This window comes from Octopus sinensis, linkage group LG23 (genome assembly GCF_006345805.1).
Source record: "Octopus sinensis linkage group LG23, ASM634580v1, whole genome shotgun sequence".
NCBI classification, from domain to species: Eukaryota; Metazoa; Mollusca; class Cephalopoda; order Octopoda; family Octopodidae; genus Octopus; species Octopus sinensis.
Genome location: NC_043019.1, coordinates 4,240,832 through 4,266,286, shown reverse-complemented (window position 1 = coordinate 4,266,286; position 25,455 = coordinate 4,240,832). Strand labels below are relative to the sequence as shown.

Sequence of the window (25,455 nt, the reverse complement as noted above, 5' to 3'; positions counted from 1 at the left end):
GTACCTTGGAAAAGCAGGTAAGGGTAAGCGACAGGAAGAGCATCCGGCTAGAAAGGGAGAAAGTGGGAGAGAGGTGATGGCGAAGTGCCAGGGCATGCCCACAAGGAACAGGGATCAAAATATACATAGGATGGTAGAGTAGAGCAAGGGAGAGATGGATGGTGGCAAAGAGCCTTGGCATACCCTCAAGGTAAGACGGGGGTCAGAATATAAATGGTAGGGTATTACCTGCTTTTCCAAGGTACCTTTTATTACTTACTCCTTTACTTGTTTCAGTCATTTGACTGCGGCCATGCTGGAGCACCGCCTTTAGTCAAGCAAATTGACCCCAGGACTTATTCTTTATAAGCCTAGTACTTATTCTATCGGTCTCTTTTGCTGAATTGCTAAGTTACAGGCGGCGAGCTGGCAGGAACATTAGCACGTCTGTCTTTACATTCTGAGTTCAAAGTCCGCCAAGGTCGACTTTACCTTTCATCCTTTCGGGGTCGATAAATTAAGTACCAGTTATGCACTGGGGTCGATGTCCTTGTTTGTCCCCTCTGTGTTTAGCCCCTTGTGGGTAATAAAGAAATAGGTAGGGTATTGCCAAAGGTGCATGAGTAAGGAGCAGAGACTTCCTATGAATGTAATGAGTATGGGGGTGGGGAAAGGTAGTGACTTGTAAAATTTGGGTATATACTGGGGGTAGGGGACAACAGGATAGAGTTAGATAGAGTGAGCAGGGTAGGATAGGGGTGGCATGTGAGGAAGAGGGAAGAGGAGAGATGGAGTTTGGTTTGTTGGGGCAGGGTGTGAGAGAAGTTTTATTGTTGTTACACGTGGGCGCAGGAGTGGCTGTGTGGTAAGTAGCTTGTTTACCAGCCACATGCTTCCGGGTTCAGTCCCACTGCATGGCACCTTGGGCAAGTGTCTTCTACTTTAGCCTCGGGCTGACCAAAGCCTTGTGAGTGGATTTGGTAGACGGAAACTGAAAAGAAGCCCGTCGTATATATGTATATATATATATATGCGTGTGTGTGTTTGTGTGTCTGTGTTTGTCCCCCTAGCATTGCTTGACAACCGATGCTGGTGTGTTTATGTCCCCGTTACTTAGCAGTTCGGCAAAAGAGACCGATAGAATAAGTACTGGGCTTACAAAAGAATAAGTCCCGGGGTCGAGTTGCTCGATTAAAGGCAGTGCTCCAGCATGGCCGCAGTCAAATGACTGAAACAAGTAAAAGAGTACAAGAGAGAGGGTGGAAACCACAGCACTTCTAGGACTCAGTTTCGCTGAAGTGGGCTGGTCTTCTCAAGGTTTTCATAATGCCAGACATCTCGGTCGGTCCGTTGTCATCTCTTCCATGACGCACAACATCCTGAGATCAGTCCTCACCACTTCGTCCCATGTCTTCCTGGCTTTCCCTCTTCCACAGGTGCCATCCACTCTCAGACACTAGCACTTCATTATACAGCTGTCTTCATTCATATACATCACATGTCCAAACCAGCATAATCTTTGCTTTTGCATTGCTGCATCTGGTTCCTCTTAGGCCCAACTTTACTCTCAACACATTTGAACCTTGTCATACATCGATGTTGCACATCTAACAGAGCATACTACCTTCATTTCTCTCTAGTCTACACGTTTTCTGCATCCAGAGTCCAGGTCTTGCTACTTCGGGATCGATAAATTAAGTACCAGTTACGCACTGGGGTCGATATAATCGACTTAATCCGTTTGTCTGTCCTTGTTTGTCCCATCTGTGTTTAGCCCCTTGTGGTTAGTAAAGAAATAGGTATTTCGTCTGCCGCTACGTTCTGAGTTCAAGTTCCACCGAGGTCGACTTTGCTTTTCATCCTTTTGGGGTCGATTAAATAAGTACCAGTTACGCACTGGGGTTGATGTAATCGACTTAATCCGTTTGTCTGTCCTTGTTTGTCCCCTCTGTGTTTAGCCCCTTGTGGTTAGTAAAGAAATAGGTATTTCGTCTGTCTTTACGTTCTGAGTTCAAGTTCCACCGAGGTCGACTTTGCCTTTCATCCTTTCAGGGTCGATTAAATAAGTACCAGTTACGCACTGGGGTTGATGTAATCGACTTAATCCGTTTGTCTGTCCTTGTTTGTCCCCTCTGTGTTTAGCACCTTGTGGGTAGTAAAGAAAGAGGTATTTCGTCTGTCTTTACGTTCTGAGTTCAAGTTCCACCGAGGTCGACCTTGCCTTTCATCCTTTCAGGGTCGATTAAATAAGTACCAGTTACGCACTGGGGTTGATGTAATCGACTTAATCCGTTTGTCTGTCCTGTTTGTCCCCTCTGTGTTTAGCACCTTGTGGTAGTAAAGAAATAGGTATTTCGTCTGCCGCTACGTTCTGAGTTCAAGTTCCACCGAGGTCGACTTTGCTTTTCATCCTTTTGGGGTCGATTAAATAAGTACCAGTTACGCACTGGGGTTGATGTAATCGACTTAATCCGTTTGTCTGTCCTTGTTTGTCCCCTCTGTGTTTAGCCCCTTGTGGTTAGTAAAGAAATAGGTATTTCGTCTGTCTTTACGTTCTGAGTTCAAGTTCCACCGAGGTCGACTTTGCCTTTCATCCTTTCAGGGTCGATTAAATAAGTACCAGTTACGCACTGGGGTTGATGTAATCGACTTAATCCGTTTGTCTGTCCTTGTTTGTCCCCTCTGTGTTTAGCACCTTGTGGGTAGTAAAGAAAGAGGTATTTCGTCTGTCTTTACGTTCTGAGTTCAAGTTCCACGAGGTCGACCTTGCCTTTCATCCTTTCAGGGTCGATTAAATAAGTACCAGTTACGCACTGGGGTTGATGTAATCGACTTAATCCGTTTGTCTGTCCTTGTTTGTCCCCTCTGTGTTTAGCCCCTTGTGGTTAGTAAAGAAATAGGTATTTCGTCTGTCTTTACGTTCTGAGTTCAAGTTCCACCGAGGTCGACTTTGCCTTTCATCCTTTCAGGGTCGATTAAATAAGTACCAGTACGCACTGGGGTTGATGTAATCGACTTAATCCGTTTGTCTGTCCTTGTTTGTCCCCTCTGTGTTTAGCACCTTGTGGGTAGTAAAGAAAGAGGTATTTCGTCTGTCTTTACGTTCTGAGTTCAAGTTCCACGAGGTCGACCTTGCCTTTCATCCTTTCAGGGTCGATTAAATAAGTACCAGTTACGCACTGGGGTTGATGTAATCGACTTAATCCGTTTGTCTGTCCTTGTTTGTCCCCTCTGTGTTTAGCACCTTGTGGGTAGTAAAGAAAGAGGTATTTCGTCTGTCTTTACGTTCTGAGTTCAAGTTCCACCGAGGTCGACCTTGCCTTTCATCCTTTCAGGGTCGATTAAATAAGTACCAGTTACGCACTGGGGTCGATATAATCGACTTAATCCGTTTGTCTGTCCTTGTTTGTCTCCTCTGTGTTTAGCCCATTGTGGGTAGTAAAGAAAGAGGTATCTACTACAACTGTGGTTTTTCTCAGCTTGATGGGTCTTCTTCTCAAGCACAATGTAGTGCCAAAGGTCTTCGTCATTGCCTTTGTAAAGCCCAACACTTGAAAGGAACTCAGCCACTTCGCCTTTGTGAGGTCCAATGCTCTAACAGTGCTCTGTACATGCTAGCAGCTGCATGAGCACCAGTTATGTGACATCAGCCATGACTATAATTTCACATGGCTTGACAGGGCTTCACAATCACAGCATATCACCAAAGGTCTCGGTCACTAGTCATTGCTTCTATACGGCTCAAAGTTATACATACATATGTGTGTGTGTGTGTGTGTGTGTGTGTGTGTGTGTGTGTGTGTGTGTGTACATATATATTTATTACTAGCACCAACTGATCGTGGCCGTTGCCAGCCTCGCCTGGCACATATGCCGGTGGCACGTAAAAAGCAACCACTACACTCACGGAGTGGTTGGCGCTAGGAAGGGCATCCAGCTGTAGAAACACTGCCAGATCAGACTGGAGACTGGTGCAGCCTCATGGCTTCCCAGACCCCGGTCAAACCGTCCAATCCATGCTAGCATGGAAAACGGACATATGATGATGATGATGATGATGGATTAGAGGATGAGTAAACCTCCTGAAAGAACAGCTACATCCATATATATACCTTATTAATAGCAAATTAATATACCTTATTAATAGCAAATTTGTTATTTTCACTTAGTCATTTCATTTAATACTCAATAAACATTAAATTTACATTCATGTGTGTATGTGCGTGTGTGTGTGTGTGTGGTGTGTGTGTGTGTGTGTGTGTGTGTGTGTGTTTCATGCCATTCCTTATATAGGGAGAAATGTAATTCTTACCCAAATAAATTGCACTTCATATTCAAGGCGCCGATGGGGCCATAAAGTGTTATTTGGGCACTCAAGTACAAGTCAATTAATGTTCCTTCCTTCTCGAGCCATGCCTGGCTCATAAGGGCCGGTTTCCTGGTTTCCTTGGCGTATAGGTTCCCCACCTGGACGGGACACCGGTCCGTCGCAGGTGAGCTGCAAGATGCAGGAGGAAAGAGTGAGAAAAAGTTGTGGCGAAAGAGTCAGCAGAAGTTCGCCATTACCTTCTGCCGTAGACACGTGGAGCTTAGGTGTTTCGCTCATAAACACACACATCGCCCGGACTGAGATTCGAACCCGTGATCCCTCGACCGCGATTTTGCTGCTCTAACCACTAGGCCATGTGCCTCCACTGTCCATTAATTGCATCATACAGTAGAAACAGCAGTAAACTCAAGAAGCTCATAAGAAAATTATTTATTTCTTTGTGATCTTTATATATATATATATGTATATTTAAGTAGGTGAATGAATTATCCTATGTTTATCGTCAGCATGGAAAATTCGTTCAACCGAAATCTGGGTAGCAAATTCACGTCAGAAAACACGGTTGAAGCGACCTGTCAAGAGTAGAAACTCTGGGTTCTTGTGTAGAAATCTGTGTGTTGTATATGAATAAATGAAAGAATGGAGTCGAACGAAGATGTTAACAAAATTCCTTTACTCTCGACATATCTTTCGAAGACAGCATATTTTTATTCCGAAGGAATAAAGGGTGCATTATGCAATCTTCTCATCAGGAAAGATAAGGAGCCTCTCTCAACCACAAGATGAACAAAAATTTTGATGATTGCCTACATGGTGATCACAGCGATAATGAGTGTTTTTTTTTAAAAATCCGTTATAAGCATTGACGTCAAAAATGGTTAGAAGGAGGAAGTAAAAATAGGTAGGGGACAGTATGTTTGCTGTATGTATGGAGATGTGCAGGTGTGCGCTTGTGTTAATGAGTGCGAGTGTTAATGAGTGTCTTCGAAACATATGTCGAGAGTAAAGGAATTTTGTTAACATCTTCGTTCGACTCCATTCTTTCATTCATATATATATATATGTATATTACATTGTGAATGAAATAATTACCATTATTATTAATGACCTTTGCCCAATTATCAGGCAATCTAAATATTCCATCAGCATAAAATCTGACTGGTCTTGAAGACTCAAAGTTTTTTTAGGTGCATTCTGACTCCGTCTAAATTGTTAAATGTTTTTCCTTGCAATGAGTTCTGTAGAGACAAAAACAAGTGGTAGTCGGATGGCACGGTATCAGGAGAGTATGGTGGATGGTGTAAGAGATCCCAGCCAAGTTCACGTAACTTTGTTCAGGTAACCAGAGACACACACATGGTCAACCAAAGTCTTACTGGAACACTACCCTTGTCCTCCTGGCAATCTCTGGCCTCAGTTCTTTGATATCATTGGTTCAAATTAACCAGCTGGTGATAGTACACATCAGAATTAATGATTTGGTTTTGTGGGTGAGGCTCATAATAAATAATGCCTTTATGATCCCAACAAACATAAAGCATAGCTTTTTTGGCACGGATGTTCGTCTTTGGTTGCTATTTTGGAATCTTTTCATCCTACATTTTCATACACAATCCATTTTTCATCTCCAGGCATAAGTTGTTTAAAAAAAAGCATGCTTTCAATTCCATTCCAAAAGCATATCGCAAACGGAATACTGGTCCAAGCATGGCCAAAATCTAATGACCGAAACATGTAAAAGATAGTTTATCTAAAACTACATTTTCCAGAGTCTCCGTTAAGCGTTGAATGACGTAGAACATTATTTGTGCAAGGGAGATTTACCTACCATTTCTAGCAGGTCAAGGTTTCCTAGTTGACCCCTGCTCTTATGTAGTCAACCATACCAAAAATGTCAAATCACAGACCTTCTTTTATTCTACAATCTTTAATTGTTGTTGAAATTCGACTTCAAATAAATTAGATCTTAATCCGCAGAGTTTATGAATATAATTCTCTTGAGTGCAATTAAAATACTGCCTGAAGGTCTTACAATAATTACAAAGAACCGGGACTGAGTCCATGAGGAGTCCAGCCCGTTCTTCATTTTGGTTGAGTCTATCTACCAGGAGTATTTTCAAGGACTGGTACTTGCCAATAGCATTGAAATATCGTAGCTTCTGTTTCTCATTTACACTTCGTTTATATAGTTGTCTTAGATGGTTCAAAATATTCTCGATATGAATCAGCTGGTTCTAGAAATAAAAAAAGAAAGAAATTAAGAATTAAACAGTGTGTGCATGCGCTAAGACATATGGCTTAGTGGTCAAGGTGTTCCACTCACAATCGCAAGGCTATGTCTAACATTTCATTCCAAGTTGACTCAGTCCATGTGGCTGTAAAAGTATAACCCTGCAATGGACTGATGTCCCATTCAAAAGGTATGTTGTGATCTGAGTCACTTAAACATCACAGAAACCAGGTACTTAAACATATATTAACCATCTTACAAACTATAACTCTGAGCACCATTCCAAACTCCATCTAACACCTGTGGAAATGTTTACAAAGTCAGAAAACAGCACAGCTCCCATGACTTTCGGAAACATTTTTCCACGCTAAGAGTTGCTGAAGCATGGAACAAACTGCCGGCATCGGTTATTAGTTGTTGGAGTACTGCATCCTTCAAAACTTCCATGATTCCTGAGATTCGCCAACACTACACCTGACTTTCTCCCCTCCATACACACGCAAGCATGTATCTGACTCATACACTGTTCGCTTTCCAGACATTTGTACATTACTGCATATACTTTATACGCACTTTTGACAAGTTGTGGTGTACCTGAGCACTGTATACAATAATTTCATTATTATTATTCCTGAGATTCGCCAACACTACATCTGATTTTCTCCCCTCCATACACACGCAAGCATGTATCTGACTCATACACTGTTCGCTTTCCCAGCATTTGTACATTATTGCACATACTTTATACGCACTGTCTGACAAGTTGTGGTGCACCTGAGCACTGCATACAATAATTTCATTATTATTTATTTTATATACATATATATTGGATAAAGATATGGTATATCTTCAGACCCTAATGGTTGGTGGCCTATAATGAGGTCACTTTCGTGCCCCATACTGGCCATATTCTTTCATATTATGGCGGTGAGCTGGCAGAAACGTTAGCACGCTGGGCAAAATGCGTAGCCGTATTTCGTCTGTCATTACGTTCCGAGTTCAAATTCCGCCGAGGTTAACTTTGCCTTTCATCCTTTCGGGGTCGATAAATTAAGTACCAGTTACGCACTGGGGTCGATGTAATCGACTTAATCTCTTTGTCTGTCCTTGTTTGTCCCCTCTATGTTTAGCCCCTTGTGGGTAGTAAAGAAATATATAATGAGGTCTCTTCTCCCTCCACTTTGCAGAGAGATTACAGACCACCAGTCATTAGGGTCTGAAGAAACACCATAAAGCTAAGCACTTTGTGGACATGAAACCCAGGGAAACTCCACAGACCAGCCATAACCATATTTATCTAATTACTCTGCTACTCTTTAACTAATTACTCTGCTTCCCTTTGAGATTTATGATTTACTGATGATTGCCCCTTCCTCCTCTCTCTCCATATCCTATTCTTTTTCTCTATATATACTTCTTCTACCCTACCACGTGACCAGTGTCCTGTGAAGGCAGTGTCATTCTTTTTCACCCTGCCTTTGACCCACATTGGTCATGTTGGTTGGGGCTCCTGCTACGTCCTGCGCACTGGGGTCAAAGTAATTGACTTTCCAAAAATTGCTGGCCTTGAACCAGAATTTGAAACCAATATATATATATATATATATATATATACATCTAATATACTCTTTTACTTGTTTCAGTCATTTGACTGTGGCCATGCTGGAGCACCGCCTTTAATCGAGCAACTCAACCCCGGAACTTACTCATTTTTGTAAGCCCAGTACTTATTCTATCGGTCTCTTTTGCCGAACCGCTAAGTGACGGGAATATAAACACACCAGCATCGGTTGTCAAGCAATGCTAGGGAGACAAACACACACACATATATATATATATACATATATACGACGGGCTTCTTTCGGTTTCCATCTACCAAATCCACTCACAAGGCTTTGGTCGGCCCGAGGCTATAGTAGAAGACACTTGCCCAAGGTGCCACGCAGTGGGACTGAACCCGGGACCATGTGGTTAGTAAACAAGCTACTTACCACACAGCCACTCCTGCGCCTATATGTTCATGTACCATTTATATTTCAATCAATCCTATTTTTCATCAAACTAATTAATCTCTATCAATGACATCAGCAACAAGCTATTAATTACTCATACCTGTGGATCTTCCAAACTGAGATAAACCAGGTGTTCCAAAGCCATTGAGAAGACTTCAACCTCTGACACGCTGCTCAAAAAGTTGTCACTATTAACTTCCGATATGTTCTTGAAATACTTCTTGGCATTGTCAAATTCCTCGTTCAGCAGATAGCAGTGAGCAATCAGTTGCAGGACCTTGATCTTTCCGATGTAGTTTGGGTCTATGTGGTCGTAGATGGCCAAAGCCTCGTGCAATGTTGTCAGACAGTCGGAGATTTCACACCTGGAAATAAGAAGATGGTAGGGGGTGTTTCCGTGGCGAAATTCAGTCAGAAGAGGCAGTGGTGATGGTTGCTGGTGGTGATTGTGGTAATGGTGATAGTGACAATGATGATGGTGGTAGTGGTGGTGGTAGGGGTGATGGTGCTGGTGGTGATTGTGGAATTGGTGATAGTGACAATGATGATGGTGTTAGTGGTGTGTGGTAGGGGTGATGGTGCTGGTGGTGATTGTGGAATTGGTGATAGTGACAATGTGATGGGTGGTTAGTGGTGGTGGTAAGGGTGATGGTGCTGGTGTGATTGTGGAATTGGTGATAGTGACAATGATGATGGTGGTAGTGGTGGTGGTAGGGGTGGATGGTTGCTGGGTGGTTGATTGTTGTTGCAATGGTGATAGTGAAATGATGATGGTGGTAGTGTGGTGGGTAGGGGTGATGGTGCTGGTGGTGATTGTGGAATTGGTGATAGTGACAATGATGATGGTGGTAGTGGTGGTGGTAGGGGTGATGGTGCTGGTGGTGATTGTGGAATTGGTGATAGTGACAATGATGATGGTGGTAGTGGTGGTGGTAGGGGTGATGGTGCTGGTGGTGATTGTGGCAATGGTGATAGTGACAATGATGATGGTGGTAGTGGTGTGGTAGGGGTGATGGTGCTGTGTGGTGATTGTGCAATGGTGATAGTGACAATGATGATGGTGGTGTGTGGTGGTAGGGGTGATGGTGCTGGTGGTGATTGTGGCAATGGTGATAGTGACAATGATGATGGTGGTAGTGGTGGTGTAGGGGTGATGGTGCTGGTGGTGATTGTGGCCATGGTGATAGTGACAATGATGATGGTGGTAGTGGTGGGTGGTAGGGTGATGGTGCTGGTGGTGATTGTGGCAATGGTGATAGTGACAATGATGATGGTGGTAGTGGTGGTGGTAGGGGTGATGGTGCTGGTGGTGATTGTGGCAATGGTGATAGTGACAATGATGATGGTGGTAGTGGTGGTGGTAGGGGTGATGGTGCTGGTGGTGATTGTGAATTGGTGATAGTGACAATGATGATGGTGGTAGTGGTGGTGGTAGGGGTGATGGTGCTGGTGGTGATTGTGGCAATGGTGATAGTGACAATGATGATGGTGGTAGTGGTGGTGGTAGGGGTTGATGGTGCTGGTGGTGATTGTGGAATTGGTGATAGTGACAATGATGATGGTGGTAGTGGTGGTGGTAGAGTGATGGTGCTGGTGGTGATTGTGGCAATGGTGATAGTGACAATGATGATGGTGGTAGTGGTGGTGGTAGGGGGTGATGTGCTGGTGGTGATTGTGGCAATGGTGATGTGACAATGATGGATGGTGGTAGTGGGTGGTGGTAGGGTGATGGTGCTGGTGGGATTGTGGAATTGTGATAGTGACAATGATGATGGTGGTAGTGGTGGTGGTAGGGGTGATGGTGCTGGTGGTGATTGTGGCAATGGTGATAGTGACAATGATGATGGTGGTAGTGGTGGTGGTAGGGGTGATGGTGCTGGTGGTGATTGTGGTAATGGTGATAGTGGACAATGATGATGGTGGTAGTGGTGGTGGTAGGGGTGATGGTGCTGGTGGTGATTGTGGCAATGGTGATAGTGACAATGATGATGGTGGTAGTGGTGGTGGTAGGGGGTGATGGTGCTGGTGGTGATTGTGGCAATTGGTGATAGTGACAATGATGATGGTGGTAGTGGTGGTGGTAGGTTGATGGTCTGGGTGATTGTGGCAATGGTGATAGGACAATGATGATGGTGGTAGTGGTGGTGGTAGGGGTGATGGTGCTGGTGGTGATTGTGGTAATGGTGATAGTGACAATGATGATGGTGGTAGTGGTGGGGTAGGGGGTGATGGTGCTGGTGGTGATTGTGGCAATGGTGATAGTGACAATGATGATGGTGGTAGTGGTGGTGGTAGGGGTGATGGTGCTGGTGGTGATTGTGGCAATGGTGATAGTGACAATGATGATGGTGGTAGTGTGGTGGTAGGGGTGATGGTGCTGGTGGTGATTGTGGCAATGGTGATAGTGACAATGATGATGGTGGTAGTGGTGGTGGTAGGGGTGATGGTGCTGGTGGTGATTGTGGCAATGGTGATAGTGACAATGATGATGGTGGTAGTGGTGGTGGTAGGGGTGATGGTGCTGGTGGTGATTGTGGCAATGGTGATAGTGACAATGATGATGGTGGTAGTGGTGGTGGTAGAGGTGATGGTGCTGGTGGTGATTGTGGCAATGGTGATAGTGACAATGATGATGGTGGTAGTGGTGGTGGTAGAGGTGATGTTGCTGGTGGTGATTGTGAATTGGTGATAGTGACAATGATGATGGTGGTAGTGGTGGTGGTAGGGTGATGGTGCTGGTGGTGATTGTGGCAATGGTGATAGTGCAATGATGATGGTGGTAGTGGTGGTGGTAGAGGTGATGGTGCTGGTGTTGATTGTGGAATTGGTGATAGTGACAATGATGATGGTGGTAGTGTGGTGGTAGGGGTGATGGTGCTGGTTGTGATTGTGGCAATGGTGATAGTGACAATGATGATGGTGGTAGTGGTGGTGGTAGAGGTGATGTGCTGGTGGTGATTGTGGAATTGGTGATAGTGACAATGATGATGGTGGTAGTGGTTGTGGTAGGGGTGATGGTGCTGGTGGTGATTGTGGCAATGGTGATAGTGACAATGATGATGGTGGTAGTGGTGGTGGTAGGGTGTGATGGTGCTGGTGGTGATTGTGGCAATGGTGATAGTGACAATGATGATGGGTTGGTTAGTGTGGTGGGTGGTGATGTGCTGGTGTGTGTGATTGTGGCAATGGTGATAGTGACAATGATTGATGGTGGTTAGTGGTGGTGTAGGGGTGAGGGTGCTGGTGGTGATTGTGGCAATGGTGATAGTGACAATGATGATGGTGGTAGTGGTGGTGGTAGGGTGATGGTGTCTGGTGGTGATTGTGGCAATTGTGATAGTGACAATGATGATGGTGGTAGTGGTGGTGGTAGGGGTGATGGTGCTGGTGGTGATTGTGGCAATGGTGAGTGACAATGATGATGGTGGTAGTGGTGGTGGTAGAGGTGATGGTTGCTGGTTGGTGGTGATTGTGGCATGGTGATAGTGACAATATGATGGTGGTAGTGGTGGTGGTGGGGTGATGGTGCTGGTGGTGATTGTGGCAATGGTGATAGTGACAATGATGATGGTGGTAGTGGTGGTGGTGGGTAGATGTGATGGTGCTGGTGGTGATTGTGGCAATGGTGATAGTGACAATGATGATGGTGGTAGTGGTGTGGTAGGGGTGATGGTGCTGGTGGTGATTGTGGCAATGGTGATAGTGACAATGATGATGGTGGTAGTGGTGGTGGTAGGGGTGATGGTGCTGGTGGTGATTGTGGCAATGGTGATAGTGACAATGATGATGGTGGTAGTGGTGGTGGTAGGGGTGATGGTGCTGGTGGTGATTGTGGCAATGGTGATAGTGACAATGATGATGGTGGTAGTGGTGGTGGTAGGGGTGATGGTGCTGGTGGTGATTGTGGCAATGGTGATAGTGACAATGATGATGGTGGTAGTGGTGGTGGTAGGGGTGATGGTGCTGGTGGTGATTGTGGTAATGGTGATAGTGACAATGATGATGGTGGTAGGGGTGATGGTGCTGGTGGTGATTGTGGCAATGGTGATAGTGACAATGATGATGGTGGTAGTGGTGGTGGTAGGGGTGATGGTGCTGGTGGTGATTGTGGCAATGGTGATAGTGACAATGATATGGTGGTAGTGGTGGTGGTAGGGGTGATGGTGCTGGTGGTGATTGTGGCAATGTGATAGTGACAATGATGATGGTGGTAGTGGTGGTGGTAGAGGTGATGGTGCTGGTGGTGATTGTGGAATTGGTGATAGTGACAATGATGATGGTGGTAGTGGTGTGGTGGTAGGGGTGATGGTGCTGGTGGTGATTGTGGTAATGGTGATAGTGACAATGATGATGGTGGTAGTGGTGTTGGTAGGGGTGATGGTGCTGGTGGTGATTGTGGCAATGGTGATAGTGACAATGATGATGGTGGTAGTGGTGGTGGTAGGGGTGATGGTGCTGGTGGTGATTGTGGCAATGGTGATAGTGACAATGATGATGGTGGTAGTGGTGGTGGTAGGGGTGATGGTGCTGGGTGTGGTTGTTAATGGTGATAGTGACAATGATGATTGGTGGTAGGGGTGATGGTGCTGGTGGTGATTGTGGCAATGGTGATAGTGACAATGATGATGGTGGTATTGGTGGTGGTAGGGGTGATGGTGCTGGTGGTGATTGTGGCAATGGTGATAGTGACAATGATGATGGTGGTAGTGGTGGTGGTAGGGGTGATGGTGCTGGTGGTGATTGTGGCAATGGTGGATAGTGACAATGATGATGGTGTAGTGGTGGTGGTAGGGGTGATGGTGCTGGTGGTGATTGTGGCAATGGTGATAGTGACAATGATGATGGTGGTAGTGGGTGGTGGTAGGGTGATGGTGCTGGTGGTGATTGTGGCAATGGTGATAGTGACAATGATGATGGTGGTAGTGGTGGTGGTAGAGGTGATGGTTGCTGGTGGTGATTGTGGAATTGGTGATAGTGACAATGATGATGGTGGTAGTGGTGGTGGTAGGGGTGATGGTGCTGGTGGTGATTGTGGCAATGGTGATAGTGACAATGATGATGGTGGTAGTGGTGGTGTATGGGTGTGATGGTGCTGGTGGTGATTGTGGAATTGGTGATAGTGACAATGATGATATGGTGGTAGTGGTGGTGGTAGAGGTGATGGTGCTGGTGGTGATTGTGGCAATGGTGATAGTGACAATGATGATGGTGGTAGTGGTGGTGGTAGGGGTGATGGTGCTGGTGGTGATTGTGCAATGGTGATAGTGACAATGATGATGGTGGTAGTGGTGGTTGGTAGGGGGGTGATGGTGTGCGGCTGGTGGTGATTGTGGCAATGGTGATAGTGACAATGATGATGGTGGTAGTGGTGGTGGTAGGGGTGATGGTGCTGGTGGTGATTGTGGCAATGGTGATAGTGACAATGATGATGGTGGTAGTTGGTGGTGGTAGGGGTGATGGTGCTGGTGGTGTGATTGTGGCAATGGTGATAGTGACAATGATGATGGTGGTAGTGGTGGTGGTGGGGTGATGGTGCTGGTGGTGATTGTGGCAATGGTGATAGTGACAATGATGATGGTGGTAGTGGTGGGGTAGGGGTGATGGTGGTGTGGTGCTGGTGGTGATTGTGGCAATGGTGATAGTGACAATGATGATGGTGGTAGTGGTGGTGGTAGGGGTGATGGTGCTGGTGGTGATGTGAATTGGGTTGTGTGATAGTGACAATGATGATGGTGGTAGTGGTGGTGGTAGAGGTGATGGTGTGGTGGTGATTGTGGCAATGGTGATAGTGACAATGATGATGGTGGTAGTGGTGGTGGTAGGGGTGATGGTGCTGGTGGTGATTGTGGCAATGGTGATAGTGACAATGATGATGGTGGTAGTGGTGGTGGTAGGGGTGATGGTGCTGGTGGTGATTGTGGCAATGGTGATAGTGACAATGATGATGGTGTGGTGGTGGTAGTGGTGGTGGTAGGGGTGATGGTGCTGGTGGTGATTGTGGAATTGGTGATAGTGACAATGATGATGGTGGTAGTGGTGGTGGTAGAGGTGATGGTGCTGGTGGTGATTGTGGCAATGGTGATAGTGACAATGATGATGGTGGTAGTGGTGGTGGTAGGGGTGATGGTGCTGGTGGTGATTGTGGCAATGGTGATAGTGACAATGATGATGGTGGTAGTGGTGGTGGTAGGGGTGATGGTGCTGGTGGTGATTGTGGCAATGGTGATAGTGACAATGATGATGGTGGTAGTGGTGGTGGTAGGGGTGATGGTGCTGGTGGTGATTGTGGCAATGGTGATAGTGACAATGATGATGGTGGTAGTGGTGGTGGTAGGGGTGATGGTGCTGGTGGTGATTGTGGCAATGGTGATAGTGACAATGATGATGGTGGTAGTGGTGGTGGTAGGGGTGATGGTGCTGGTGGTGATTGTGGCAATGGTGATAGTGACAATGATGATGGTGGTAGTGGTGGTGGTGGTGGTAGGGTGATGGTGCTGGTGGTGATTGTGGCAATGGTGATAGTGACAATGATGATGGTGGTAGTGGTGGTGGTAGGGGTGATGGTGCTGGTGGTGATTGTGGCAATGGTGATAGTGACAATGATGATGGTGGTAGTGGTGGTGGTAGAGGTGATGGTGCTGGTGGTGATTGTGGAATTGGTGATAGTGACAATGATGATGGTGGTAGTGGTGGTGGTAGGGGTGATGGTGCTGGTGGTGATTGTGGCAATGGTGATAGTGACAATGATGATGGTGGTAGTGGTGGTGGTAGGGGTGATGGTGCTGGTGGTGATTGTGGCAATGGTGATAGTGACAATGATGATGGTGGTAGTGGTGGTGGTAGAGGTGATGGTGCTGGTGGTGATTGTGGCAATGGTGATAGTGACAATGATGATGGTGGTAGTGGTGGTGGTAGGGGTGATGGTGCTGGTGGTGATTGTGGAATTGGTGATAGTGACAATGATGATGGTGGTAGTGGTGGTGGTAGAGGTGATGTGTGTGGTGTGATTGTGGAATTGGTGATAGTGACAATGATGATGGTGGTAGTGGTGGTGGTAGGGGTTGATGGTGCTGGTGGTGATTGTGGAATGGTGATAGTGACAATGATGATGGTGGGTAGTGGTGGTGGTAGGGGTGATGGTGCTGGTGGTGATTGTGGAATTGTGTGATAGTGACAATGATGATGGTGGTAGTGGTGGTGGTAGGGGTGATGGTGCTGGTGGTGATTGTGGAATTGGTGATAGTGACAATGATGATGGTGGTAGTGGTGTGGTGGTAGGGGTGATGGTGCTGGTGGTGGTGATTGTGGAATGGTGATAGTGACAATGATGATGGTGGTAGTGGTGGTGGTGGTAGGGTGATGGTGCTGGTGTTGATTGTGGCAATGGTGATAGTGACAATGATGATGGTGGTAGTGGTGGTGGTAGAGGTGATGATGGTGCTGGTGGTGATTGTGGAATTGGTGATAGTGACAATGATGATGGTGGTAGTGGTGGTGGTAGGGGTGATGGTGCTGGTGGTGATTGTGGCAATGGTGATAGTGACAATGATGATGGTGGTAGTGGTGGTGGTAGAGGTGATGGTGCTGGTGGTGATTGTGGCAATGGTGATAGTGACAATGATGATTGGGTAGTGGTGGTGGTGGGGTGATGGTGCTGGTGGTGATTGTGGCAATGGTGATAGTGACAATGATGATGGTGGTAGTGGTGGTGGTAGGGGTGATGGTGCTGGTGGTGATTGTGGCAATGGTGATAGTGACAATGATGGTGGTAGTGGTGGTGGTAGGGGTGATGGTGCTGGTGGTGATTGTGGCAATGGTGATAGTGACAATGATGATGGTGGTAGTGGTGGTGGTAGGGGTGATGGTGCTGGTGGTGATTGTGGCAATGGTGATAGTGACAATGATGATGGTGGTAGTGGTGGTGGTAGGGGTGATGGTGCTGTGGTGATTGTGGTAATGGTGATAGTGACAATGATGATGGTGGTAGTGGTGGTGGTAGGGGTGATGGTGCTGGTGGTGATTGTGGCATGGTGATAGTGACAATGATGATGGGTGGTAGTGGTGGTGGTAGGGTGATGGTGCTGGTGGTGATTGTGGCAATGGTGATAGTGACAATGATGATGGTGGTAGTGGTGGTGGTGGTGGTGGGGTGATGGTGCTGGTGGTGATTGTGGCAATGGTGATAGTGACAATGATGATGGTGGTAGTGGTGGTGGTAGAGGTGATGGTGCTGGTGGTGATTGTGGCAATTGTGATAGTGACAATGATGATGGTGGTAGTTGGTGGTGGTAGGGGTGATGGTGCTGGTGGTGATTGTGGCAATGGTGATAGTGACAATGATGATGGTGGTAGTGGTGGTGGTAGGGGTGATGGTGCTGGTGGTGATTGTGGCATGGTGATAGTGACAATGATGATGGTGGTAGTGGTGGTGGTAGGGGTGATGGTGCTGGTGGTGATTGTGGCAATGGTGATAGTGACAATGATGATGGTGGTAGTGGTGGGTGGTAGAGGTGATGGTGCTGGTGGTGATTGTGTGGAATTGTGATAGTGACAAGATGATGGTTGTAGTGGTGGTTGTAGGGGTGATGGTGCTGGTGGTGATTGTGGCAATGGTGATAGTGACAATGATGATGGTGGTAGTGGTGGTGGTAGGGGTGATGGTGCTGGTGGTGATTGTGGCAATGGTGATAGTGACACATGATGATGGTGGTAGTGGTGGTGGTAGAGGTGATGGTGCTGGTGGTGATTGTGGCATTGGTGATAGTGACAATGATGATGGTGGTAGTGGTGGTGGTAGGGGTGATGGTGCTGGTGGTGATTGTGGCAATGGTGATAGTGACAATGATGATGGTGGTAGTTGGTGGTGGTAGGGGTGATGGTGCTGGTGGTGTGTTGTGGCAATGGTGATAGTGACAATGATGATGGTGGTAGTGGTGGTGGTAGGGGTGATGGTGCTGGTGGTGATTGTGGTAATGGTGATAGTGACAATGATGATGATGGTGTAGTGGTGGTGGTAGGGGTGATGGTGCTGGTGGTGATTGTGGCAATGGTGATAGTGACAATGATGATGGTGGTAGTGGTGGTGGTAGGGGTGATGGTGCTGGTGGTGATTGTGGCAATGGTGATAGTGACATGATGATGGTGGTAGTGGTGGTGGTAGGGGTGATGGTGCTGGTTGGTGATTGTGGCAATGGTGATAGTGACAATGATGATGGTGGTAGTGGTGGTGGTAGGGGTGATGGTGCTGGTGGTGATTGTGGCAATGGTGATAGTGACAATGATGATGGTGGTAGTGGTGGTGGTAGGGGTGATGGTGCTGGTGGTGGTGATTTGGCAATGGTGATAGTGACAATGATGATGGTGGTAGTGGTGGTGGTAGGGTGATGGTGCTGGTGGTGATTGTGGCAATGGTGATAGTGACAATGATGATGGTGGTAGTGGTGGTGGTAGAGGTGATGGTGCTGGTGGTGATTGTGGAATGGTGATAGTGACCAATGATGATGGTGGTAGGTGGGTGGTGGTGGGGTGCTGGTGCTGGTGGTGATTGTGGTCACTGGTGATAGTGACAATGATGATGGTGTGGTAGTGGTGGTGGTAGGGGTGATGGTGCTGGTGGTGATTGTGGCAATGGTGATAGTGACAATGATGATGGTGGTAGTGGTGTGGTAGGGGTGATGGTGCTGGTGGTGATTGTGGCAATGGTGATAGTGACAATGATGAGGTGGGTAGTGGTGGTGGTAGGGGTGATGTGCTGGTGGTTGATTGTGGTAATGGTGATAGTGACAATGTCTGGTGGTAGGGGTGATGGTGCTGGTGGTGATTGTGGCCATGGTGATAGTGACAATGATGATGGTGGTAGTGGTGGTGGTAGGGGTGATGGTGGCTGGTGGTGATTGTGGCAATGGTGATAGTGACAATGATGATGGTGGTAGTGGTGGTGGTAGGGTGATGGTGCTGGTGGTGATTGTGGCAATGGTGATAGTGACAATGATGATGGTGGTAGTGGTGGGTGGTAGGGTGATGGTGCTGGTGGTGATTGTGGCAATGGTGATAGTGACAATGATGATGGTGGTAGTGGTGGTGGTAGGGGTGATGGTGCTGGTGGTGATTGTGGTAATGGTGATAGTGACAATGATGATGGTGGTAGGTGGTGATGGGGGTGCTGGTGGTGATTGTGGCAATGGTCTAGTAGTGACAATGATGATGGTGGTAGTGGTGGTGGTAGGGTGATGGTGCTGGTGGTGATTGTGGCAATGGTGATAGTGACAATGATGATGGTGGTAGTGGTGGTGTTAGGGGTGATGGTGCTGGTGGTGATTGTGGCAATGGTGATAGTGACAATGATGATGGTGGTAGTGGTGGTGGAGGGGTGATGGTGCTGGTGGTGATTGTGGAATTGGTGATAGTGACAATGATGATGGTGGTAGTGGTGGTGGTAGGGGTGATGGTGCTGGTGGTGATTGTGGTAATGGTGATAGTGACAATGATGATGGTGGTAGTGGTGGTGGTAGGGGTGATGGTGCTGGTGGTGATTGTGGCAATGGTGATAGTGACAATGATGATGGTGGTAGTGGTGGTGGTAGGGGTGATGGTGCTGGTGGTGATTGTGGCAATGGTGATAGTGACAATGATGATGGTGGTAGTGGTGGTGGTAGGGGTGATGGTGGTGGTGGGTGATTGTGGTAATGGTGATAGTGACAATGATGATGGTGGTAGGGGTGATGGTGCTGGTGGTGATTGTGGCAATGGTGATAGTGACAATGATGATGGTGGTAGTGGTGGTGGTAGGGGTGATGGTGCTGGTGGTGATTGTGGCAATGGTGGATAGTGACAATGATGATGGTGGTAGTGGTGGTGGTAGGGGTGATGGTGCTGGTGGTGATTGTGGCAATGGTGATAGTGACAATGATGATGGTGGTCGTGGTGGTGGTAGGGGTGATGGTGCTGGTGGTGATTGTGGCAATGGTGATAGTGACAATGATGATGGTGGTAGTGGTGGTGGTAGGGTGATGGTGCTGGTGGTGATTGTGGCATATGGTGATAGTGACAATGATGATGGTGGTAGTGGTGTGGTAGAGGTGATGGTGCTGGTGGTGATTGTGGAATTGGTGATAGTGACAAGATGATGGTGGTAAGTGGTGGTGGTAGGGGTGAGGGTGCTGGTGGTGATTGTGGCAATGGTGATAGTGACAATGATGATGGGTGGTAGTGGTGGGGTAGGGGTGATGGTGCTGGGGTGATTGTGGAATTGGTGATAGTGACAATGATGATGGTGGTAGTTGTGGTGGTAGAGGTGATGGTGCTGGTGGTGATTGTGGCATGGTGATAGTGACAATGATGATGGTGGTAGTGGTGGTGGTAGGGTGATGGTGCGCTGGTGGTGATTGTGGCAATGGTGATAGTGACAATGATGATGGTGGTAAGTGGTTGGTGGTAGGGGTGATGGTGCTGGTGGTGATTGTGGCATGGTGATAGTGACAATGATGATGGTGGTAGTGGTGGTGGTAGGGGTGATGGTGCTGGTGGTGATTGTGGCAATGGTGATAGTGACAATGATGATGGTGGTAGTGGTGGTGGTATTGGTGATGGTGCTGGTGGTGATTGTGGCAATGGTGATAGTGACAATGATGATGGTGGTAGTGGTGGTGGTAGGGGTGATGGTGCTGGTGGTGATTGTGGCAATGGTGATAGTGACAATGATGATGGTGGTAGTGGTGGTGGTAGGGGTGATGGTGCTGGTGGTGATTGTGGCAATGGTGATAGTGACAATGATGATGGTGGTAGTGGTGGTGGTAGGGGTGATGGTGCTGGTGGTGATTGTGGCAATGGTGATAGTGACAATGATGATGGTGGTAGTGGTGGTGGTAGGGGTGATGGTGCTGGTGGTGATTGTGGCAATGGTGATAGTGACAATGATGATGGTGGTAGTGGTGGTGGTAGAGGTGATGGTGCTGGTGGTGATTGTGGAATTGGTGATAGTGACAATGATGATGGTGGTAGTGGTGGTGGTAGGGGTGATGGTGCTGGTGGTGATTGTGGCAATGGTGATAGTGACAATGATGATGGTGGTAGTGGGGGTAGGGGTGATGGTGCTGGTGGTGATTGTGGCAATGGTGATAGTGACAATGATGATGGTGGTAGTGGTGTGGTAGAGGTGAGTGATGGTGCTGGGTGATTGTGGCAATGGTGATAGTGACAATGATGATGGTGGTAGTGGTGGTGGTAGGGGTGATGGTGCTGGTGGTGATTGTGGAATTGTGATAGTGACATGATGATGGTGGTAGTGGTGGTGGTAGAGGTGATGGTGCTGGTGTGATTGTGAATTTGTGATAGTGACAATGATGATGGTGGTAGTGGTGGTTGGTAGGGGGTGATGGTGCTGGTGGTGATTGTGGAATGGTGATAGTGACAATGATGATGGTGGTAGTGGTGGTGGTAGGGGTGATGGTGCTGGTGGTGATTGTGGAATTGGTGATAGTGACAATGATGATGGTGGTAGTGGTGGTGGTAGGGGTGATGGTGCTGGGGTGATTGTGGAATTGTGATAGTGACAATGATGATGGTGGTAGTGGTGGTGTAGGGGTGATGGTGCTGGTGGATTGTGGAATTGGTGATAGTGACAATGATGATGGTGGTAGTGGTGGTGGTGGGGTGATGGTGCTGGTGGTGATTGTGGCAATGGTGATAGTGACAATGATGATGGTGGTAGTGGTGGTGGTAGAGGTGATGGTGCTGGTGGTGATTGTGGAATTGGTGATAGTGACAATGATGATGGTGGTAGTGTGGTGGTAGGGGTGATGGTGCTGGTGGTGATTGTGGCAATGGTGATAGTGACAATGATGATGGTGGTAGTGGTGGTGGTAGAGGTGATGGTGCTGGTGGTGATTGTGAATTGTGTGATAGTGACAATGATGATGGTGGTAGTGGTGGTGGTGTAGGGGTGATGGTGCTGGTGGTGATTGTGGCAATGGTGATAGTGACAATGATGATGGTGGTAGTGGTGGTGGTAGAGGTGATGGTGCTGGTGGTGATTGTGGAATTGGTGATAGTGACAATTGATGATGGTGGTAGTGGTGGTGGTAGGGGTGATGGTGCTGGTGTTGATTGTGGCAATGGTGATAGTGACAATGATGATGGTGGTAGTGGTGGTGGTAGGTGATGGTGCTGTGGGTGATTGTGGAATTGGTGATAGTGACATGATGATGGTGGTAGTGGTGGTGGTAGGGGTGATGGTGCTGGTGGTGATTGTGGCAATGGTGATAGTGACAATGATGATGGTGGTAGTGGTGGTGGTAGGTGATGGTGCTGGTGGTGATTGTGGAATTGGTGATAGTGACAATGATGATGGTGGTAGTGGTGGTGGTAGGGGTGAGGTGCTGGGGTGGTGATTGTGGCAATGGTGATAGTGACAATGATGATGGTGGTAGTGGTGGTGGTAGGGGTGATGGTGCTGGTGGTGATTGTGGAATGGTGATAGTGACAATGATGATGGTGGTAGTGTGGTGGTTAGAGTGTGATGGTGCTGGTGGTGATTGGGAATTGGTGATAGTGACAATGATGATGGTGGTAGTGGTGGTGGTATGGGTGATGGTGCTGTGGTGATTGTGGCAATGTGATAGTGACAATGATGATGGTGGTGTGGTGGTAGAGGTGATGGTGCTGGTGGTGATTGTGGAATTGGTGATAGTGACAATGATGAGGTGGTAGTGGTGGTGGTAGGGTGATGGTGCTGGTTGATTGTGGCAATGGTGATAGTGACAATGATGATGGTGGTAGTGTGGTGGTAGGGGTGATGGTGCTGGTGGTGATTGTGGAATTGGTGATAGTGACAATGATGATGGTGGTAGTGGTGGTGGTAGGGTGATGGTGCTGGTGGTGATTGTGGCAATGGTGATAGTGACAATGATGATGGTGGTAGTGGTGGTGGTAGGGGTGATGGTGCTGGTGGTGATTGTGGAATTGGTGATAGTGATAATGATAATGATGATGGTGGTGGTGGTGGTGGTGGTGGGGGTGGGGGTGTTAGGGGTGATGATGATGATGGTGGTAGTAGTCGTGGTGAGATAAAAGGGAGATGAAAGTAATGATATAAGACATGTGGCTTAGTGGTTAGGGCTTTGGGGCTCACGGCTATAAGGTTGTGAGTTCAATTCCTGGAAGTGTGTTGCATGCTTGAGCAAAACCCTTTTTTTTTTTTCCATTTTGCTCCAATCCAAAGAGACACCTGTAATTCAAAGGGTCAGCCTTGTCATATTCTATGACATGCTGGATATCTCTGAGAACTACATTAAGGGTACACTTGTCTGTGGAATGCTCAGCCACTTAGATGCTAATTCCATGGGTAGGCTGTTCCGCCGATCAGTTCAACTGGAACACTTGTCATTGTAATCAATGGAATGCCGCCCCCGTGCCGGTGGCACATAAAAAGCACCATCCGTTTGTGGCCGTTTGCCAGCTCTGTCTGGCACCTGTGCGGGTGGCACGTAAAAAGCACCCACTACACTCACGGAGTGGTTGGCATTAGGAAGGGCATCCAGCCGTAGAAACACTGCCAGATCAGACTGGGCCTGATGAAGCCTTCTGGCTTCACAGACCCCAGTAGAACCGTCCAACCCATGCTAGCATGGAAAACGGACGCTAAACGATGATGATGATGATGATGATATATTAGAAGGTTTGGAGGTGATGTACAAGTATTATATATTAGAAAAAATAAGGTACTCAGAAATCTGGATGGTTGTACATTTACAGATTTTTATTAATATGTCAAATATTTATATAAATCATAAATAAGTGCTTGCATCTACTCTAGTAGATTCTTCAGATTTGAAATTTTTGAGGGGATTCATCTCTTTTTATAGGATTATTGAGTGTGTAGGGGTGGAGAGAGATATAGGATATTTCTGAGTACCTTATTTTTTCTAATATATATATGTGTGTGTGTGTATATATATATATATATATATATATATATATATACATACATACACAGAATGTTAACAAAATAAGAGGGTGTACATAGAATGTTACTAAATCCTCTTTAGTTATCATTGAAAGGATGACATATTGTTTTGTTTGTATGGTACTCTTTTACTACAAGGCTGTAGTAGAAGACACTTGCCTAAGGTGCCATGCAGTGGGACTGAACCCAGAACCATGTGGTTCATAATCAAGCTACTTACCACTCAGCCGCTCCTGCACCTATAAAGATTAAGATAAACTTACTTGGAAATGGATGCATGGTGTTCAATCAAATAATATAAATAATATATATATATATATATACATATATATATATACATACATATATATGCATGTTTAAGTATTTCCTTTTTTTATCTATATTCTTTTATTTGTTTCCGTCATTTGACTGTGGCCATGCTAGAGCACTCCCTTAAGGGATTTAGCCGAAGAAGTTGACCCCAGGACTTATTCTTTGTAAGCTTAGTACTTATTCTATCAATCGCTTTTGCCGAAACACTAACTTACAGGGACATAAACACATCAGGATCTCGGTTGTCAGGTGATGGCAGAGGGGACAAACAGACAGACACTGTTCTGTTTTCCATTTGTTTCTCTCATTGTTTTCATATTTCATGTTGTTTACTGTTGGTGACGTCCTGTACCCATATATGCATATATATATATATATATATCAAAATGTGACCTCATGTGTACCGTTGACGATTTTTTTTCCTCTGTCTTCCCTTCTCTGGATGTTTCCGACGAAGAGCTCTGCTCGAAACGTTAAACCCTCCTTCTTTCCTTCTTTCCTGTGCGTCCAATAATACTATATTTGTTCCATGTCCTCGTGTTGTGTTTTTTGTGCTTTCTTGTTTGGATTAACTATATATGTATATATATATATGTTTATATACATTATTTATATTATTATTTGATTGAACGCCATAAATTCATTTCCAAGTTTATCTTAATCTTTTTGATGCAACTCTACACTATATTGTTTTCTCCCCCTATCATTTTCTCTCTCAGCCTTTCTCTAATTCCTTTTTATCTCTCTCTCTCTCCTTCTTTCTCCTTTACTCTCTCATTGCTCACACGTGACCATGTTTAAACCTTTTATCTAAAGCTAACATATTTTTTTCTCCATAACAAAAACTGTACTGAAAATGGTCTTTTTTTATAGCTCAAATATGTCCCAGATATATTTGAACTGATGCAGAAGCTTGTTTATATATATATATAGAATATTAATGATTTAATTAATTAATTAATTAATAGCACTCAGTTGGTTACAGTGTTGAGAGTGCAAGTTGATCCAATCAACAGAACAGCCTGCTTGTGAGAATTAAATGTGCAAATGGTTGAATACTCCACAGTCACATTTGCTCTTAACATTGTTCTAGGGAAGATTCAGCATGACACAGAGTGTGACAAAAATGGCTCTTTGAATTACAGGTGCAACTTATTTTTGCGTGATCATTACCAGCGACGCCTTACTGGCACTCGAGGCCCGTGCTAGTAGGGTGCAAAGAAGCACCATCCGAGCATGATCGTTGCCAGAGCAGTTATCTGGCCTCCATGCTGGTGGCACGTAAAAGGCACCATTCGAGTGTGATCGTTACCAGCGTCGCCTTACTGGGACCTGTGCCGGTGGCATGTGTAAAAGATTTGAGCGAGGTCGTTGCCAGTACCGCCTGACTGGCCCCTGTGCCGGTGGCACATAAAAAGCACCCACTACACTCTTGGAGTGGTTGGCGTTAGGAAGGGCATCCAGCTGTAGAAACTCTGCCAGATCAAGATTGAAGCCTGGTGCAGCCATCTGGTTCGCCAGCTCTCAGTCATTCGTCCAACCCATGCTAGCATGAAAAGCGGACGTTAAACGATGATGATGATGATGATGATGATGAGTGGACTGGAGCAATGTGAAATAAAGTGTCTTG

The 25,455-nt window shown here is 46.4% G+C and overlaps 1 protein-coding gene across 2 annotated transcripts in view; it reads right to left on the bottom strand.

Moving 5' to 3' along the window:
* Positions 1-6,220: 6,220 nt before the first annotated feature.
* The window catches only part of LOC115223561, a 47,274-nt gene continuing 28,039 nt past the window's right edge, over positions 6,221-25,455 (bottom strand). The window contains exons 10-11 of one of the 2 annotated variants that reach the window (XM_036512381.1): positions 8,652-8,916; positions 6,221-6,543 (exon numbers count right to left, since the gene is read on the bottom strand). In XM_036512381.1, the coding sequence (XP_036368274.1) occupies positions 6,223-6,543; positions 8,652-8,916 (586 nt within the window). In that variant the 3' untranslated portion in view covers positions 6,221-6,222. The remainder of the gene's footprint in view (positions 6,544-8,651; positions 8,917-25,455) is intronic. The other variant, XM_036512382.1, reaches the window with a different exon arrangement.